At 35.8% G+C, this 20,223-nt stretch overlaps 1 protein-coding gene across 2 annotated transcripts; it reads left to right on the forward strand.

Moving 5' to 3' along the window:
* The first annotated feature begins 1,865 nt into the window (after window positions 1-1,865).
* On the forward strand, window positions 1,866-17,740 carry alg14 (ALG14 UDP-N-acetylglucosaminyltransferase subunit). 2 transcript variants are annotated; one of them, XM_067434781.1, is made up of 4 exons: window positions 1,866-2,194; window positions 2,970-3,121; window positions 3,537-3,659; window positions 16,765-17,740. In XM_067434781.1, the coding sequence occupies exons 1-4, from the start codon at window positions 2,038-2,040 to the stop codon at window positions 16,993-16,995; spliced, it is 663 nt and encodes a 220-aa protein (XP_067290882.1). In that variant the 5' UTR covers window positions 1,866-2,037; the 3' UTR covers window positions 16,996-17,740. The 2 variants fall into 2 exon arrangements, with proteins under 2 accessions (XP_067290882.1, XP_067290883.1); XM_067434782.1 differs by having other exon boundaries at window positions 3,048-3,121.
* The last annotated feature ends 2,483 nt before the right edge of the window (window positions 17,741-20,223 follow it).

The raw sequence follows: 20,223 nt of genomic DNA on the forward strand, positions 1-20,223 counted from the left end.
AGCATTATTCCTTTCGAGCCAAATATCCGCTGGCCCTGCAGTCAAATGAGAGGTAAAGTGGAAGTGGATACCCAGACTGTCTGTGGAAAACAAAAACAAATGTTAAATAAATATTATCCAAAAGACCAAAATAGCATCTCAGTGACCATCAGAAATAGTGCCCACAGTTAGCACTTAGGTTGATATATGTATTAAACTTTAGTAAATTATTATTAGTAAGAATTAGATTATTAATTTTGTTGATGTTGTTAAGATGTTCGGTTTATATAATAATTCTTCTTTTTTTTTTAAACATATGTTTTTTTGTATCCTTAAAGCTTAAATTCCAATATCATGATATATTGTAGTGGAAAAGGAAACATTAATTTATCCCTCCATGCGTTTATTTATTGTTAAATAATGATAATTATAAATTATTTACATTTTATCATAATATTACAGTAGTTTTTTGTACCCTTTAAGCTTAAATGTCAATGTAATAATATGTTGTTGGATGAACAATTCAAAAACAATCCATTAATTTGTGCATTCATAATAATAATTAAAATGTTAAAATATTAATATATTATTTTTATTAGTTTTCCTAATTATAGATACAGTATATATTGGGTGACCACTGGAACAATAATATAATGCATAATAATGATCATAATAATAATACATTATTATTAATAATAATGTACATTTTCATTAAATAAATATATAATAATTAATTTTATGAATATAGACGCAAGAGCTGATTTATATATATCCAGGAAACTCTAATGTTTCCCCCTGGGCCGGAAAAGTACCCATCCTCTTCCTCTGAGCCACAGCCCAGCAAATCATCACAAAAACACTGAAAAACGAAATAGATCTGAACATGTTTTGTGGCATCTTGAGATGAGTCTTTGTTGAACATAATGTCAGTTGCTAATTGACAATGTTCCCTTTATAAATCAAGTCCCAGCTGCGGGTGGTCTGGGTTTGAGCTGATGTGAAAGCTTTTACTGATAATGTGTCTCATCTGATTACAATAACGCAACCCAAAAGAGCCATTACTATTGCATAATATAATGACAATGGCAAATACACAGTGTTTTCATCTATGTTGTAATCAAAGATGACAGTATAGGCCGCTAACTCAGCTGGAAGCAATTAGACAAACATTTATAGCAAATGAGCTGTGATAATGAGTCAAAATCATGCAGAAATAATTTCACATTGGTAAATATTTAATTCATGCCAGGTTACAAGACATTCAAATGGCATGGTGAGTTTACAAATGAAGCACTTCCGGAGCACTATAGACACAACATGAAGACTATTTCCATGAGACAACAAATACTGAGAACTTCCCACAGAAGCTCAGAGAAGTTTAAACAAATACATTCATCGGAAACATTCCGAGCAGCATGTTTGCTATTGAATTCAGGAAATACCATCTCAGCCTACAGCACAGTTTAAAGTGGCGGTCGGCTGGATACATTATGACAACCTATCCCATATTGTGACAACATTGGTCATCTTTTTTTCTACACTATATTTCTACAAGACAGTAACGTTTAAAAATGATCAAGATTTGTGAAAATTACATAATTTGTTCTGGACAGTGGAAATATTCAGTGGTTATTTTGTTTCACCTTGATGTGTCTATGCAGAAATTACCTTCAAAAATAAACGTTGAAAATATTCAAGGATGCATAAGCGATAATCTAAATAATAATAAATAAATAAATAACACGTGAAGTCGGATAAACTTGTACACAATTACTGCAGACACTCTGCAGGATTTGAGTCACTTTTCAATCTGGTCAGTAGGTTTCGCTGTTGCTTAGCTCCAGTGTAAACATCTAACACAAATCTTGTCCCCTATGACTTTCCGTAGCAGCTGTACGTGTACCGATCATTCCACTCACAAAACAACAGCACTTATTCGAGATTTATTTTATAAAGTAGTTTAAATTATAAATATGCCGTCTTTCTCTACAAACATGAGTATAGTAACGTGTTGAGACATTTAACAAAAATCAGTGATAGCGTTTTGTTTGGTAACTGATGGCATTACTATATGTTGTGGTGAGCGGTGTCGTTCTCACTGCTGTAGTATTAATAACAGTGTTTATTTTACGATTATTTGGGATTTTACGAAATGGATATGAATATAAACCAGGACAGAAGGGTTCTGTGTCAGTGCTGGTGGTGGCTGGATCAGGTAACGTTAAGACTCAATCCCGCAAATGAATACCATATACACAGTAAATAAAATATAGCTAACGTTATATAAAATGTATACAGTATACACTTTATAGTGTATTTATGTATGTGCGTGTAATATTATTTGTGTGTGTGAGGGTAATTTGTTTCGTAGATAGCATTGTGCATGCATAACAATGCAATTAATACCACGAAACATCACACAATTCATAAAATCCATTGCTAATATTTACTGATAGTTTGTGCCGTTTTCCCTCCAAAATGATGTCACTTCCTAAAAAAAAATACAAATAAAATTTTTTATATATATATATATATATATATATATATATATATATATATATATATATATATATATATATATATATATATATTTGATGCCTGGAACTAGCTTTTGTTAGTTAAACGGATTGGAAAATAAACTAAACCAAAGTAGTTAAAATTTATTTAAAAATCACCCCTATGTGAAAATATGATTTAAAAAAAAAACTTATTTAGATTTTTGTACTTTTAACTAAATTTAAAATAATTTCTCAAAATGTAATGGACTATAATTGCTGATAGATAGATAGATAGATAGATAGATAGATAGATAGATAGATAGATAGATAGATAGATAGATAGATAGATAGATAGATTCATCCTTTCTTTTATTTTGATGTATGTTTATATAAAGGTCCATTTTATTTGCCAACTAGCAATATTTAAATAATAATAATTTATTATTATTATATGATTCACTTTAAATGTTTATTTTTTTCTGTCTCACTTAGGAGGACACACAACAGAAATCATCCGTCTGTTGGGGAGTTTATCTCAGTCTTATAACCCTCGACATTACGTGATTGCAGACACCGATAAAATGAGTGAAGAGAAGATTCGAGCATTTGAAGCAGAGCGGAAGGAAAGTGATTCAACCTCTCAGGTGATTGATCTGTCAAAATATATTATGTTTAAAGGTATATAATTCAGCCAAAAATGTAAATTGTCATCATTCCAAACCCATGTTATTGTTTTTCTTCAGTGGAACTCAAAATTTCTGATTGGTTTTGTCCTACTTTGACCAGCAGATGGCAGCAGTTCCTTTGTCTTTTCATGTTTCATATGACTGTGGTTTTGGATAGATAGATAGATAGATAGATAGATAGATAGATAGATAGATAGATAGATAGATAGATAGATAGATAGATAGATAGATAGATAGATAGATAGATAGATAGATAGATAGATAGATAGATATTAAATTAATCATATTCCCTTTATCAGTCAGGTGTATAATGTTCTGCTTATATTCTCACTAAAACCCTGACATTTCTCACATGTTTATATACTTTTCACAGTTCACTCTCCACCGGATTCCTCGCAGTCGGGAGGTGCGTCAGTCGTGGAGTTCCTCCGTTTTGAGCTCCCTGAGCGCTCTGATGTCGTCCGTACCACTGGTCTTTAGGCTTCATCCGGATATGGTGGGTCCCTTCTCCTCTCATTCATCCCCCCCCATCATATCCTCATTAAGTATTCATTTCCTCTTTTCTGCAGGATGTCTATGTAACAGCCCCCATAAATAGCACATCATAACATATTTATGAAATCATGCTTATGGGCAGCCCAGCTCTATTTTGAGTATGATTAGTATGCAAATTTAAATGGATATTTAAATATACAGTATGCAAACATACTTATGGATATGATAAATATTAGTTTGCATTACCAGATTCGAAAATGTTAGTCACATTTATTTATATAGTGAGTTATTCAGTACAGATTGTTTTAAAGCAGCTTCCCATTAATAAACAGGAAAATAACAGTTAGTGTTTTAATATCTATTATACATTTAGAAAATTATACAGTTATAAAAAACAATCTATAAAGCAGCTCTACAGACGACAATAGTGGCATTATTCTGCTCAATTTAGTTTTGATATTTCAGTTTACTTCAGTAACTGTCAATGTTGCAAAGTTAATTGATTATCAAAGAATTCAGTTAAGCTATAAAATGCTCAAGTAGTAACATGTAAATATATTAATAATGTACCATATTGCTCATCACTCTTTAATGTGCTTTCTAAAGTAAATCTCCGTAGCTGTGTGTTCTTCAGATTTCGTCTTTTACCCAGTCCATAACCTTGAGAACTCAAAACATCCTGTGCACTGTTTTGGAAAACAGCTTTTTATATAAATATCGCCACCCTTTATTATTTTATAGAGGTCATGTCATCTGAAAGGTTTGACCGGAGAAATGACAGAAGCAACGCTTTTGCGATTTTTAAGTGTAAGCATCCACTTACAGTGTCTGTAGATTGTGGTGGGAAATCTTTGGAATGGTTTTAAATATGATACAATGTGTTAACTACAATCTATTGGTAGCTGACAGCATTGTCAGATTAGCCAAAAAGTTTGCATAGTTGACTTTTTACATTCATAATACATGTTTCTGGTTTTATTGTGAATGATTCATCAGTGCATGTTATGCCAAGGAAGCCTAATGTTTGTATTTGTAACCTTTTATGCTTCTGAATTAACTTTCCTTTTTGGCTGACGTCACTAAGCCCCCGTATTTTAACCTCTCTCCAACCATGTCACTTTTGCAATTCTTAATAGATAAAATGCAATTCTACCCTACCCTTTTTGTCATTGAATATACACTGCCCGGCCCAAAAAAGCTGCTGTTTTTACCTGTTTTTTAAAGAGTCTATGACTGGATAATCATTGCATTGATTATTACTGCATGTTATGTTTCGCAAAAGTTCTTCTAACCCTAATTGATGGAGTCCCTAGCTTTTCGTTTCTTAAACAACCATGTGGGAAGACACATCATGACCGTATTTCAGGATGACAATGTCCAGATTCATCAGGATCAAACTGTGGAAGAATGGTTGGGAGGGAGCATGAAAAATCATTTTCACACATGAATTGGCTCCTCTGAGTCCAGACCTTTTGTGATGTGCTGAAGGAGGCAGTGCTGGACTCTTGCTTTGTCAATAAGATCTTGAACAAAAATTGAAATGTTTTGATCTTATTTTAAATTGTACATCTAACATACAAGAAACAATAATCACTGTAATAATGATCCAGTCATAGACGTTTCAACATTTCCCTATTAAAATCCAAACAGTGACCTTTTTTTGGCTAGGCATTGTCACATTTTGGAAGTAAAATGGTTTTAAAATGTATATAGCACTTCTGAGAGTACTTTGACTCGGCGCAGTAAAAAGTCACGGCTGAAACGTCCTCCCTCACATCTCCCCCTCCCCCCTATTGACAGAAATGAGAGAGGGAAGTAGTGCTATAGTACTCTCAGAAGTGCTATTCTGCCATACAATTATAGTTCTTCTTTTTAATCCGCTTAGAAAAGCGCCATGTTTTATTTTATGTCGTCATACTTGATCAATCAACTATTCGTTTAACTGTGTTTAAAGGTGCCTTAGAATGATTTGAAACAATATGTTAAATTGTTCTCTGATATCTACATAGAGGGTATGTGGCTTATTTAAGGGCAAAAATTGTCCAGATACCGTTTTACAGGTCCATTTACAACCCTATAAATTGGCCCTAGGATGTAATGCTCTGTTTTTGCCTTATTTAGAAGAGTCATGAATATTAATGTTGAGCTCTGCTCTGATTGGCTTATTTCAGCAGCTCTCAGCAGTTCAGCGACGCGGCTCGTGAGTCCTGACCGTCCTGACAGAACACAGAACGACTGAATGATACTTTAAACAAAACTTCTCAAATGGAGATTGATAAAATGCAGCCTACTTGTTTATTGGTGTTTTCAGATCATCCGTGCGCGAGAAAGAGCTCACGTTCGTGCGGTTGCCAGATTTCAGTCATTAAATCCCCCAAACAGAGCTTTTCTGCGAAAAAAACCCTGTATAATATCCGGTGTTTTACCTAAACATATCCAATCCTGCAACCATATGCATGCGAGCTCTCTCTCACGCGCGGATGATCTGAAAACACCAATAAACAAGTAAGCTGCATTTCAGCAATCTCCATTGACTATCGTTTTAACTTATATGGTGGAAAAGGTGACGTTTGCTAGAAGGATCGAGTGAACGATCTGTAAGCAAAGTATCTACGGTTGTATTTTGTAATACAAAGTAATATTAACCTTTGTCATTAGACACACTATTTAGTTTGGTATGGTACGTGGAGTTTCCTGTTGTTACTGTACTAGCATCTTGCGTCTTCTAGACAATACGTCCTCTAAGAAACTTACAATTTAATCAGAAATTGTTTAAACAGCTAGTCAATAAGTGGATAAATCACTACTTACTGCTTGCAGGAATACAGTTGCCCCTTAAGACGCTGAGTGAAGCTTGCTTGAAATGGGCCGAACAAACAAATGATTTGTTGTGATATCCGATTATAATAAACCTCAACCATGACTGTTGACATATGAAAAGTCCTCTCCTGCACAGCCTAAACATGACTTGTCATGAGAGCCGTTTTTGCTATCCTCAATTGTCGTTTGATGATTCGGCCCGTTTGGAGAGATGCAAATATTGGGGTGTGCATATAAATGATCCCCAACACTTGCGTCACGGTTGGCCTTATGTTGAAAAGCACTTTTTTGCGAGTTTTCAAGTTATAGCGACGAGAATAGTTTTTGTGCCCAAAACAAAATAACGACTTATATAGTGATGGGCTGAATTCAAAACAATGTTTCGAACGGTTATGAATCAGCGTATAGATTCGGATGGAGTGTCAAACCGCCAAACTGCTGAAATCACATGACATTGGCAATCCGAATCATGAATCAAAATGTTGATTCATAACCATTCAAAACATTGTTTTGAATTCAGCCCTTCACTATATTGACTAAATATAGTCGTTATTTAGTTTTTTTGCACACAAAAACTGTGCTCGTCGCTTCATAAATTTATTGTAGAGCCGCTGTAGTGAGATAGGCTTTGTAACGCCGTCTTTAGTGCCTTTATGGGTCTTGAGAGAGGAAATGACATTGGTGTCAATGAAGGCCTTTCTGAGCCAACAGATTTTGAAAAAAATACCTTAATTTGTGTTCTGAAGATGAACGGAGGTCTTCCGGGTTTCGAACGATATTAGGGTAAGTAATTAATGAGAGAATATTCATTTTTGGCTGAACTAACCCTTTAATGTTATGAAGCGACGAGAACTTTTTGTGCGCAAAAAAAACAACGCCTTTATTCAACAATGTTTTCTTTTCCCTGTCACTCTTTGCTGTCTATGTGGGGTCTGAAAGCTCTCAGATTTCATTAAAAAACATCTTCATTTGTCTTCTGAAGATGAACGGAAGTCTCATTGGAATGACATGAGGGAGAGTAATTAATGACAGAAATACAATTTTTGAGTGAACTAACCCTTCAATACCAGGTGTACACAGGGCCTAAGTGATGACAGAATGTTCATGTTTTGTATGAACCATCCATTTAAAAGCAGTAGTTGTTGTGCATGTCACACAGACAGCAGCAAAGGAAATGTTTAAGCAGGTGTTAAAGACATTTTTTCCTTCAGCAGGTGATAAGACTATCACATTACCGCTGGAAGACTATCTGCTGTGTAAGCAAACACTAATCCTGCTGTTTCTCTGCTTGTCTTCGGCGAGAACCAGAGAGCGAGAGAGCTGCTGGGAAAACACTCAAGGGTAGATAAAAAAAGCGAGAGAGGGGGTTGATTTAGTAAAAAAGAGAGGGATGGGCAGCGTTTAAGCCCTTTTTCAGGAATGATCCGTAATCCAGAGCGCCTTTCTCTCCTCCTCCTGCTGTGGTTGTGTAATGAAGGGTTGTGAGCGGAGCAGCCGAGGGGTCTTGTTCTCAGGATGTGGCGAGACCTGACTGGCTCCTCGGCCCAGATGCCTGACTCCTCTCACACGTCCCCGTGGGGTCGGAGCCAAGCAGCGTCGGGTTTCTGCGTTGCTGTGGAGACCAGCTGAGAGGAGGCGGAGCATGACTAAGCGGCCGGCGCTGCAGCGCAAGAGCAGTAGAGCTCAAAGGTCACAACTAACCAGACAAATCTCTCACGGACGACCACACTAGTATTCTGTTAAGCTCTAATTAGCGCCCTCTCTCCTCATGCGACGTCATTTCCCACTTCTCCAGTCAGGCAAGTTGTTTTAATAGGAAAGAGATTTACAGATTTTTAGGACGCTAAGGAGCGATTGGGGGCTTTTTTGATTTGTTTCTGTTGTCACGTTGTGTTGTCACATTAGTTTTATGGTAAAAGAAGCAGGAGATTTTTTTATGTTTCCCCCTGAAATTAAGAGAAAATGGTAAAATATTTAAATTTGTATCATTTGGAATATATTATATATTTGCTTTGTTTTATTATAAAATCATATTATATATTTTATTATATATTTATGACATTAATTGCAGTGTTATTTTAGTATTGTTTATATACTGTTATAATTGTTTTTATTATTTTTAATTGGCTTTTATTTTTATATTTTAAATATTTTATTTTATTTTAATGTTAGTTAAAGTTTTAGTCCTTTTAGTATGTGTATATTTATTATGTTTATAATATTAATAAATTAATATATTACAAAGATATAATAAATTAATATATATTATATTATAAAAATATATTCTAAAGTAAAGTATCTACAATATTTCTGTTTAGCTCTAATTTATTTTTATTTCATTTTAAGTTTTAATTATTTTAATTTCTAGTAATTTTACTTGCCAAGGAAATATATTTTTTTAAATTTTCATTTAAGTTGTCCCCTTATATTTATATTTTATCTTACTTATAAAGCTTTCTTTTAATTACTGAATTAAAAAAACTACAATAAAAACGATTAATTAATTACAATTAACATGTTATATGGGGGGGGGGGAATCAACCTTTCTGGGTATATATATATATATATATATATATATATTTTTTTTTAATAGTTGTATTACATTTTAATCGCTTTGTCATATTATTATATTTATTTTAATGTTTACATTCTAAAAATTATATATGATAAAATATTTTTTTTCATTTTATGATGAAATATGTCATGGCATTTCCAGAGTTTTAATGAGATTTTACTTTTTTTAAATCATATATTTGTTTTAGATATGAAATGGAATTTATATTTTAAATCTATTTTATTACGGTTACGTTTTCTTGTTTATTTGTAATGTGAGATTACAATAAGTAACAGGTGACTTTTAATCCGCCATTGGACTTCCTTTTTAGTCCAGCAGACAATATCTAAGATCTTCTTTAGGGGGTCCGGCACCCCTATTGTGTCTGCACGGTGAGGGAGTGTGACTCAAATGTCAGCTGTTTGTTTTAACCAAACTTGAGCATTTCGGTGAGGGGCTGAGGCCCGTACGTCCACATACCAGAGCGCAATTGGGGGAAATGGGGGGTCAGGTCTGAAATCCGGAGGTGAAGAGGGGGTGGATTCAGTCCTCTTTTAGCCATAAAAGGAAATAAGTGCGTCATGGGTAGTACTCATGAGCTCCAGATGTGTCAGCACATGCCAAGTGTCTCAGCCTGATTCTGCATGCCGTAAGGAGCAGTTAATAGTGAAGACTACTGCTCATTATTTACCGCTTATGTCAATATATCAGTCTAGACTGAAGTGCGTACATTTGTATAACTGCACTATTATTCATAAATATTTGCTTTTGTTTCTTTACTTAGAATTAAAAAAAAAATGTTTTTAATAAAGGCTATGTAAGTAATATGTTTGTATAATTACAGCAAATTTTTAGCTGAATGGAGTTATACTGAAAAAAAAAACAGTAGACCTTATGCACCAGAAAATCAAGCACGCAGCCATTTTGTGTTTGACCTTCTGTTTTTGCATTAGCTCTGTATATTTCTATGGCATCACTGTCGAAGAATAATAAGCTGGTGATATGGATTAACTTATTATAGAGTTTGAGCATTGTAATGTTTGAAGCGGATTTCATAGCAGATGTCAGTAGACTGGGACGATTTTAAAAAGAGCGGTTCATTTATAAATCCGTAAGTTTAAATAGGGAAAACTATTTGGATTTTTTTCCCCAAATGCTGTGGAAATACAAACCGGAAAAGAACAGAACAAGTGTGGTACTGAAAAGGGTTGGGGCTACATGAGCTCTGTATATTTCAATAATTTATTTCGAAATCTGCAATAAAATTGACAACAATGGTATTTGGCTTCTTTAGCTCAAATCACACACAAAATAATGATTTTTTTAGGTTAAAGAAAAAGTGTTCGATAGTTAACAAAAAGATGATTGGCCTTTTTAGTGTTATGATTTCTCCCATTTATTTTCTTCTCGTCCCGCTTAGATGCGCTTTGACAAGTGTACACTTGATGTTTGTATTTGCTACAACTTGACTTGATCCAACAAACCATTCTGCCCAGAAACGCGTAGATATGCTGATTGTCAGAAAAATGGAGTGTGTTTCATTAGTGAGACAAATTGTGACGTCCAAAATGAGAGTGAATACGGCGAAGCGATTTAAAGAATGTGTTTTATACAGATTTTGCCCGTGGGGGGAGGAGGGGGGTGGGGGTGGTACAATTTACAATAACAAATAACGGGGGCCTGGATGTTGTGCGGTGGACGTCCCACACATTCCTAAGAGACTCCTCACTGTTCCTCCAAATCTTCACATTGGTTTTTTGTTTGACTGTGCACCCCAGCTCTCCATATGTTTCATCTTAGCCTTATTTGGAAATCATTGGAAAGTGCAGTGGATGGAGCTCCATATGTTTTATTTATTTAATGTTTCTCCATCTGTTGATGAAAATTAGTGATGGATCGGTCATAAAATGTCAGAACATGCATGTCGAGAAATAATGTTCATAAACAAGTAGTTAGTGTGTTATTCACAAGTCCAATATCAAACCATAAAGTGAGAAATATAATAAGCATTAATGTATGAATAATAATATAAGCATAGATACCAGCAAGGACAATTTATAAAAAATGTCCTTATGTAAATACTATTAAATAATAAATACATTTAGTAAATAATATTTACATTTTATATATGTATGTATTAGGGGTGTGTTGAGATCTTGTGCCACATTCAGCACCGCCACTATTCATAGAGTACACACAATTGTTAATTTGAAAGTAAACCTAATGATTTGCTGTGGTATCTTTCACCAAGATGTTAGCAGGATATCCTTTAAGCCCTGTAAGTTGCGAGGTGGGGCCTCCATTGATCGGATTTGTTGGTTCAGCAGATCCCACAGAGGCTCGATTGGATTGATATCTAGGGAATTTGGAGGCCAAGTTAACAACTCAAACTCATTGTGCTCCTCAAACCATTTTTGCTTTGTGGCAGGGCGCATTATCCTGCTGAAAGAGACACAGCCACTTGGGAATACCGTTTCCATGAAAGGGTGTACATGGTCTGCAACAATGCTTAGGTAGGTGGTACGTGTCAAAGTAACATCCACTTGGATGGCAGGACCCAAGGTTTCCAGCAGAACATTGCCCAAAGCATCGCACTGCCTCTGCCGGCTTGCTTTCTTCCCATAGTGCATCCTGGTGCCATGTGTTCCCAAAGTAAGCAACGCACACGGACCCAGCCATCCATGTGATCCGGATGTGTCCAGACCGGGACACCTTCTTTCATTGCTCCGTGATCCAGTTCTGATGCTCACGTGCCTACTGTTGGTGCTTTCGATGTTGAACGGGTTAGCATGGGCAACCTGACTGGTCTGCAGTTCTGCAGCCCCATACACAACAAACTGCGATGCCCTGTGTATTCTGACACCTTTCTATCAGAACCAGCATTAACTTATTGAGCGATTTGAGCTGCAGTAGCTTGTCCCTTTGATCGGCCCATACTGTCCAGCTTTCGCTCCCCATGTGCATCAATGAGCCTTGGCCACCCATGACCCTGTCGCAGGTTCACCGCTGTTCATCCCTTGGATCACTTTTGATAGATACAGACCACTGCAGACCGGGAACACCCCACAAGAGCTGGAGTTTTGGAGATGCCCTAAACCAGTCTTCTATCCATTACAATTTGACCATCATAATGTTACCCCTGATCAGTGCATATATATACTTAACTTATTTGGCCTAAAATATTACCTGGGCATTTCTTGACATTTTTGTGAAATTCCTCATATACAGTCTTGTTCAAAATAATAGCAGTACAATGTGACTAACCAGAATAATCAAGATGTCAAGCAGTTTTAAAAAACTGTGGTCATACAACTAAATATTAGTTTAGTGATTCACAGGATTGCTAAATCCCTGAAAAAAAAAATGTTTGTACAAAATAGTTTTGAGTTTGTACAGTCAAAGGTAGACACTGCTATTTTTTTGAACACACCCCTTTCAACTAATTGCCCAATTGCACAGCCTTAAGAGCGTGCATATCATGAATGCTGGGTCTTGTTTGTTTTCTGACAATCTACTGAACCTACTGGTAACTTGTTTGCCACGTAGCAATAAAAAATATACTAAAAACCTTGATTATTCTGGTTAGTCACATTGTACTGCTATTATTTTGAACAAGACTGTATATGTATCAAATTTACATCATTGTATACTCCTAGAAATCCAATTTATAAACTATAAAAAAGTGAAAAACATAACAAAATAGTGCCGTTCTTGCAGCAGAAAACAATAATCATAAGTAATATTTTTACTGTTTAACAAAACTCTGAATGAACTCGTCTGTCATTTATAGACCTGACAACTGCAGTCTGGTTTCTGCTGACTCATCGAAGCATGAGAAGGGAAGTAACAAAACCTGGCAACAGTTTAATTTCACCTGGAGCTGCTCCGTATGATGTGGTGTAATAAACTGGCCTCACCTCGAAGACCTCATCAGTAATTACGTCTCGGCACCTGCACATGAGGCTTCCCTCTGGCCTCACCTGTCTGTGCAGCTGTGACACAAACATGTCTCATAGTGATGTCATCACAGGAACAATGATTCCATAAGGCCTTTGATTCTTTTAAATGTTTTAGTGTTAGTTTATGATCCCCATTTGGCAGCTAAACACTCACTGACCATCAGCAGATATTGAAAACATTGTCACTTTGCTTGTATGATTTACTGCTTTTTTAATTTTAATATATATATATATATATATATATATATATATATATATATATATAATATGTTTTGTAAATATGTAGTATATATAATATTGTATATATAAGCTACTATAAATAGATAGATAGATCTATAAACTATTTAATTATCAAATCTCAATGTTGATTATAAAATCTCAAGGTCTAAAATCTATTGATACAGTTTGGTATTTAATTTGTTTGTTTATTTAATGTTTATGCATTTTTTTAGTACAAAAATGTATTAATATATTTTTAGACCTTGAGATTTGGAAAGGTGCTATAATATTTTAAGATTTATATGTATATGATGTGTAATATTATGATTGATATATATATATATAATTTATATAATATGTATGTATGTGTGTGTGTACATACATATTCACACCTTTCCAAATTTCAAGGTCTCAAAATCTCATAATATATGCATAAACATATTAAATATGTAGCACAAAAAATATAGCTAAAATTGTCTCTCTGTACTATTAAAGCAGCTATTTCTGTGTTTGCTTAGATTTATTTTTATTGAAGTAAAGCATTGTTGAACAGTGATATTTAGCTTAAGTGTTTTAGTTTGTAATCGATAATGCCGAGTGTTTCTTTTGAGAAAATGCGGAAGAAGCTAAAAAGGAGCGCCTCATATCGAGCTTTCACTCTTAGGGTTTCTTCTCCTTATTACTTAGAGAGAGACTTGAGAAAAACAAGCTGTTTTCTTTGATGCACACTCAGCGGCCAACAGATTTAACAGCCTGAAGACTGAGTTTTTCTGACGTTTGATTTATGTCGTGTTGAAGTTTCACAAAATGGCCATTTAAATTTGCACCACTCTGATGACAGACTCAAATAGCACTCTGACAGTTTGGCCTTTTCCCATAGCAAACACTCGCCGATCTCTGTACACAAACCAGCAGGCCTTCAGAGCTGAAGTCAGCGTCTCTCTGTTGGGTGAGAGTGATCTCATTCCACGAGGCGAACTCACAGGTGTGTGTGAAATGTAAACACGGGGCGAGACAGATCGCCCACCTGGTGGTCCGTCCATGCCTATCCTCATCGCTCATCTGTCTCCAGGTGCTGGATGGGAAATGGAGTGTTTTAGACTGTTTGGAAACAGGCAATGAACTCAATCCTAACACCAGTGGACCTTGAAGCAGACAGAAATGAGTTGAGGGGGAAGAACTGAAGCGTATGTGAGTGGAAACGTCCCTCACCTCTGATGTTCTCACTTCGGTCGTTGTCCTCGGTTTCTGCGTCGTATCAGTTTCGGCCCCGAGCAGACAGAGGCGGGATTTTTCCAGTGTTAATGTGTCTGAGCCATTGGTGTAAGATGATTTCTCCAGACCCCATGGCTCGTCTCCACCAAAGTCTGACCGCCTTCCTGTGCCGCTCGCTGTCTCCAGTTTTGAACCAGAAAGCTCATATTTCTCCAGCTCAGAAGACTTGGTACTTTATGCAGGCGTCTTTTTGTTTTTGTGTCCTAGCCTGTATAAGTCAAATCAGTTCATTTTCAAAAGCAACGTAACAGAAACTTGTAAATCCCTCCAAATTAATTAATGGTGCTTCTCAAAGTGTGTCTCTACACGTTCACCTGAAAGGGTGATCTCAAGGAGTAAACTTAACCATTTATTTAAAGATAACTTGTTGCAATTTGCATAACACGTATTTATAATACTAAATACCATTATCTTCTCTTAAAAAAGACATCTGTCAAATCGATTCATCATGATTAATCACATCCAACATAAAAGTTTTTGTTTATATAATTTCTAGGTGTACATATATTTATTTATAAAAACAGATTAGTTATAACATTGACCTAATATTGTGTTGGTCCCCCTTTTGCTGCCAAAATAGCCCTGACCCGTCGAGGCATTGACTCTACTAGACCCCTGAAGGTGAGCTGTGGTATTTGGCACCAAGATGTTAGCAGTAGAACCTTTCATTCCTCTAAGTTGCGAGGTGGGGCTTGTTTGTTTAGCACATCCCACAGATGCTCAGCTGGATTGAGATCTGAGGAATTTGGAGGCCAAGTCAACATCTCAAACTCATTGTGCTCCTCAAACCATTCCTGAACCATTTTTGCTTTGTGGCAGGGCGCATTACTCTGCTGAAAGAGGCCACAGCCACCAGGGAATACTGTTTCCATGAAAGGGTGTAAATGGTCTGCAACAATGCTAAGGTAGGTGGCACGTGTCAAATTAACATCCATATGGATGGCAGGACCCAAGGTTTCCCTGCACAACATTACCCAAAGCATCAGACTGCCTCTGCCGGCTTGCCTTCTTCCCATAGTACATCCTGGTGCCATGTGTTCCCTGGGTTAGTGACGCACACTCACTAGAGGCTGCCATTTTTTTTATCGGGAATCTGGCGGGTCACGGAAACAAATGGGATTCCAGTTACCCTTTCTCTTTATGCTCACCTGTTTGCTTTGGTGTGGTTGGTTAAGTGAATGACGTCCTCCACACCCATATTAGTTGGTGACGGTAATGTACTTAGTTGGTGTGCCAATGCCAACCACCAATAATATAAGAGAAGGAGGCTTCTGCATGCTATTTGTAGCTGCGAAAATCATAATCAAAATCGAGTCAGACATGAAAGCCATGCTGCAACGGCTGCTGTCGAAAAATGATTCCTCAGTTGTGCTTTCCGAAATTTCTGGGCTGTCTGAAGTAACCAAAAAGACGGCGTGAAAATGGTATACGGCAGCTGCAAGACATTTACGTGCGTGCGTACGTGCGTGCGTGCATGCCTGTGTTTGTGTGTGTTTGCATAGATGATTTCCGTGGAATTTAATGTGTGTGCATTGTTTAAGCTGGCTTTCAATAAAATAACAAAAACTACATTTTTGATTTTTATTCAACTAAGCATGCTCTGTATTGACTTTGTTACTGTAACTGGCAGATTCTGCAAGATAATCAAGTGTTATTCACTTCACCTGTCAGTGGCCACAATTTTATGCCTGAGCATATATATATATATATATATATATATATATATATATATATATATATATATATATATATATATATATATATATATGATCAGGCATAAAATATATATATCAGATTCTTTGATAAATATGAATGTGTTCAAAATCATTTTTATTTTTGTAAGAATGTAAATGTCTTTACTATCAATTGTGATTCATGTGTTCTTGCTGATCAAAAATATATTTAAGTAATGATGTATTATGTTTAGTTAGGACAATTTGACTGATTTTATATGACAATATTACTTTTAAATAAATCTTCACTTTGTAAATGTAAGTTAATGCATTTAGTATTATGAACTAATAATTAACCAGCATTTAAATTGTTTAGATGTTAATTTTTAAATAATATTATTATCAATTAACACTGACTAATGTATAGTGAACAAACATGAATTAAAAGTAATCAAAAGTGTATAATTATACATTAACATAAACCTGAATTAAAAAATGCTGTAAAGATGTTGCTTATTGTTAGCTGTTTAATTACAGTTAAAAAAATCAATCTTATAGTGTGTGTTTTTTTTGTATTTCTAAAGTGTTTTTGTGTTTGTGTTTCAGGTGCTGTGTAACGGTCCAGGGACGTGTGTCCCACTGTGTGCCGCTGGGCTGCTCCTGGGCGTCCTGGGCCTAAAAAGGGTCTTGATCGTCTATGTGGAGAGCATCTGTCGTGTGGAGACGCTGTCTCTATCTGGGAAGATCCTCTACTATCTTTCTGACTACTTCTTTGTGCAGTGGGCACCACTAAAAGACAAATACCCAAAGGCTGTCTACCTAGGGAGATTGGTGTGAGGAGAACGCATACAGAAAACCATTCTCTAGACCTTTTCATGCCTGATATATCATATTTGAACTTACCTGAAATTTACATGCATTTTGATACTGTCCTTCGCTGTGAAACTGATGCGAATCATTCCTATACAGCTTCTGACGTGCTAAATACACAGCTATGACACCTACCTCAGCGTTTCTGTTTTCTGTTTTTTTTTTTAAGCCAAAAGGTCACGCTTGGCTGATGAGATGTTCTATCACACCTGTTCTACCTTTTACACCCTTGAAAAGTCAACAAAACAAAACCAAGACGAGTTTTAAACATGCAGGTGCTTCTAATTCCATTCATATTTTCAGCGTTTTCCAACACTGCATGGAAAAGACTATATTTGGCTTTAGATAGTGAAACCTCATTCTTTCTTGTGTATCCGCAGTTTTTTGTAAAATATCGTCCAGCTCACTGCACTATTCAGCTGTATTTCATTGTTGATCTCTTCCTGTGCTGGTGTGTGGTTGGTTTTAGAGGAAATGGTGTGAGTTAAAGACTAAACAGTTGAGAGGGGATGGAAAAGCTGCAATTCTCATCTGCAGCTCTTATTTTATTGCTCTGTAATTTCCTGTTATTTTTGTATCTAGAGATGAAATGGCTCTCTTATATCTGTAGCATGAGGTAGAGCATACCCTGATGGTTTCTTTTGTCTGCCAGGACAAGTTTGTGCAGGTAACTTAGTCATTTAATTCTGAGCATAAAGTTCCTGGACTGTGACGTTTCTGAACATCTGTGAATGGATGATCCCATCACACACGTCTGCCTGGTATGTGATGTAATGTATCGTTTGAGCATGCATGCAGCCTTGCAGAAATGAAACATTTATTTTCTCCATGGAGAAATTGTTTTTTAAAAATAACATAAACTTTTCTTTGCTGACTTACCGTGATCTTCGGAAATAAGCGAGGGTATATAAACCAGTGTGGTTTCAACAGACTATTTTGCTATTTCATCTTTCAAATCAGTGACTAAACGATTCCAATTATTCTTTCAGGCAAAACAGAATTTAAAGGCACAATATGTAAGACGTTTGGATAACAATTTTCAAAAACCACTAGAACAGTGTTGAATATTTTGTTGACTTGCGTACTTACATTATTCCAAACGTGTCCAACAATGTTTAAATCCACAGAAACAAGCTAAATGAACCATGCGTCGCTTATCAATGACATCATATCTGCGTTTTCCCTCGATTTCAGGTTTTATTTTGTAGAAACCATGGAAACACCTGAGACGCTTTAATATATTATGTTTGATTAGACAGGTGAGCAACTGTTTCATCAACAGAAAAATGAATCATATACGTAGCTCAATACAGTATTGTTTAAATCTTTTTTTCTTGAGTTACAGTGAGTATCATGTTTTACCATGCCTAATATTGATCTAGCTTACTGTAGTGTGAACAAGTGTCTCATAGTAGCTGCCGAGTGAACACAGAGTAGCATTAAAACATAACTTTAAACACACTCTAATGTATCCAATATGATAAAACAGAGCTGCGTTACCCCTCATGTGCATGACCAGAAGAAGCGGAAGCGTTCGTCTATGGCTAATAATAATCAAAGCTCTCGAGCTGTGTGTCGCGCTCGTCTCTCATTAGCAGTCGCCTCGTTCCGATCCAACTGCTTTCAGCCCCACCCTGCTTCCCACTACAGCAACGTTAGTACATCTTTAATACATTAGCTCATCTATGAATATGGTTTCTGCGTCCTATGAGTCCTGTCAGATTCTTTTCCACCGCATGTAGAGGTGAAGACAATAACTCCCATGATTCTGCTAAATCAAGGCATCAAGCAACACATTTGTTTTTTATAAGCCTATCTGAATAAGTCTAGTGGCGAAAATTATATATTGTGCCTTTAACTTGGGTAAAAGACAGTTTAAGAGAAACGGAAAAGACTATTGTAAATCTAGAACTACTCCAGATTGAGTTTAAAATCCTACTTGTATCTAAAAATCATTAAACAGACTCATGTATGATGCATTCTGTGCATCTTATTATCGCCTGGAGTTGCAGACACAATGTGCTTACTAACCTAGTCATTAATTCCATACTCTTTATCAAGAAAGACCTCATTGTCAATGTTTTCCAAAGGAACTCTATCTCTCATTGGCTGGTTAGTAGATCACATAGCTACTCTTATCAATATATTTCCCCGTCGACCATGCAGAATTTCCTTTAGATTTCACTCTTTATTCTAGGTTGCAATTGATTTCAATTGGCAAAAGGCCTTCAGTGACTGATAAAACACAAAGTTTTTAGGTAAAAAAAACATTGGTGAAGCTCCAAACAGGGTATTCTGATTCATCTTAAATATGTTATTAGAAATATTCACAAATAGAAACCAAAAGTCTTCATGCTTTCTTGTTGATGCAGGTTGAGTGACAGCGAAATATCAATCTCCTCAGACAAACCACCTGCATGATAGTTGTTTTTTCCCCGTGTTGTTTTCAACCTTTCAGATAAAAACAAGCCCTGACATTAAAGTCCCGCCCACATGCTCAACGTTAGCTCAAAGCATCAATTGGTCTTGATGCTACAGAAAATGATAATGCAGAAATTTGATCCATACAGAGCCTGTGTTTGTTGTGTGTTTGATTTTTGCTTATGAATTGTGGTTACTGGCTGTTTTATATATTGAAACTTGTCTCTTCCCTTCAGGCATACAATATCAATCATTAATAATCAAATGAGTGAACAGTCAAATAGTTAGAAAGTTTATTGATTTCAATATATATATTCAATATACAATACACACACAGACACATAATACACATATATAATATGTATTAGAAATATATTTAAAATGTATAAATAGCCTATATAAATTGTTTTAATTATTATGTTATAATTCTAAATTGTGTTAATATATTTTGTATTCATATATGTACATTGTGATAGTTCAGCATTACATCTTTTCTAAATCGACTTATGTAATTATCTCTTCTTTGCTGTTATCAAATTGACAAACAGAGCGTCGAAAAGGACAAAGGAAGGCTTATACCTTACAACTGTAGAGATAAGCCACGGCTTTCCAGTAAACAGAAACTCGGTCAATAGTTTTGCCAGGTGATTTATTTGGCCACCGAGAGCCAGAGAAACATCAGAAGCTTTAATATGCAGAGCCTATGGCTTCTGATTGGCTCGTAGAGGCGCGTCATTCATTTCGCCCCACCCCCAACTCTGTAATAGTAGCTAG

Source organism: Pseudorasbora parva, chromosome 24 (assembly GCF_024679245.1).
Source record: "Pseudorasbora parva isolate DD20220531a chromosome 24, ASM2467924v1, whole genome shotgun sequence".
Lineage (NCBI taxonomy): Eukaryota > Metazoa > Chordata > Actinopteri > Cypriniformes > Gobionidae > Pseudorasbora > Pseudorasbora parva.

Bases quoted from the DNA above. Each gene is read 5' to 3' on its own strand.
- alg14 (XM_067434781.1), top strand. From the start codon at position 2,038: ATGGCATTACTATATGTTGTGGTGAGCGGTGTCGTTCTCACTGCTGTA. The intron at 2,195-2,969 runs GTAACGTTAAGA...TGTCTCACTTAG, and splicing joins GCTGGTGGTGGCTGGATCAG to GAGGACACACAACAGAAATC. The intron at 3,122-3,536 runs GTGATTGATCTG...TACTTTTCACAG, and splicing joins AAAGTGATTCAACCTCTCAG to TTCACTCTCCACCGGATTCC.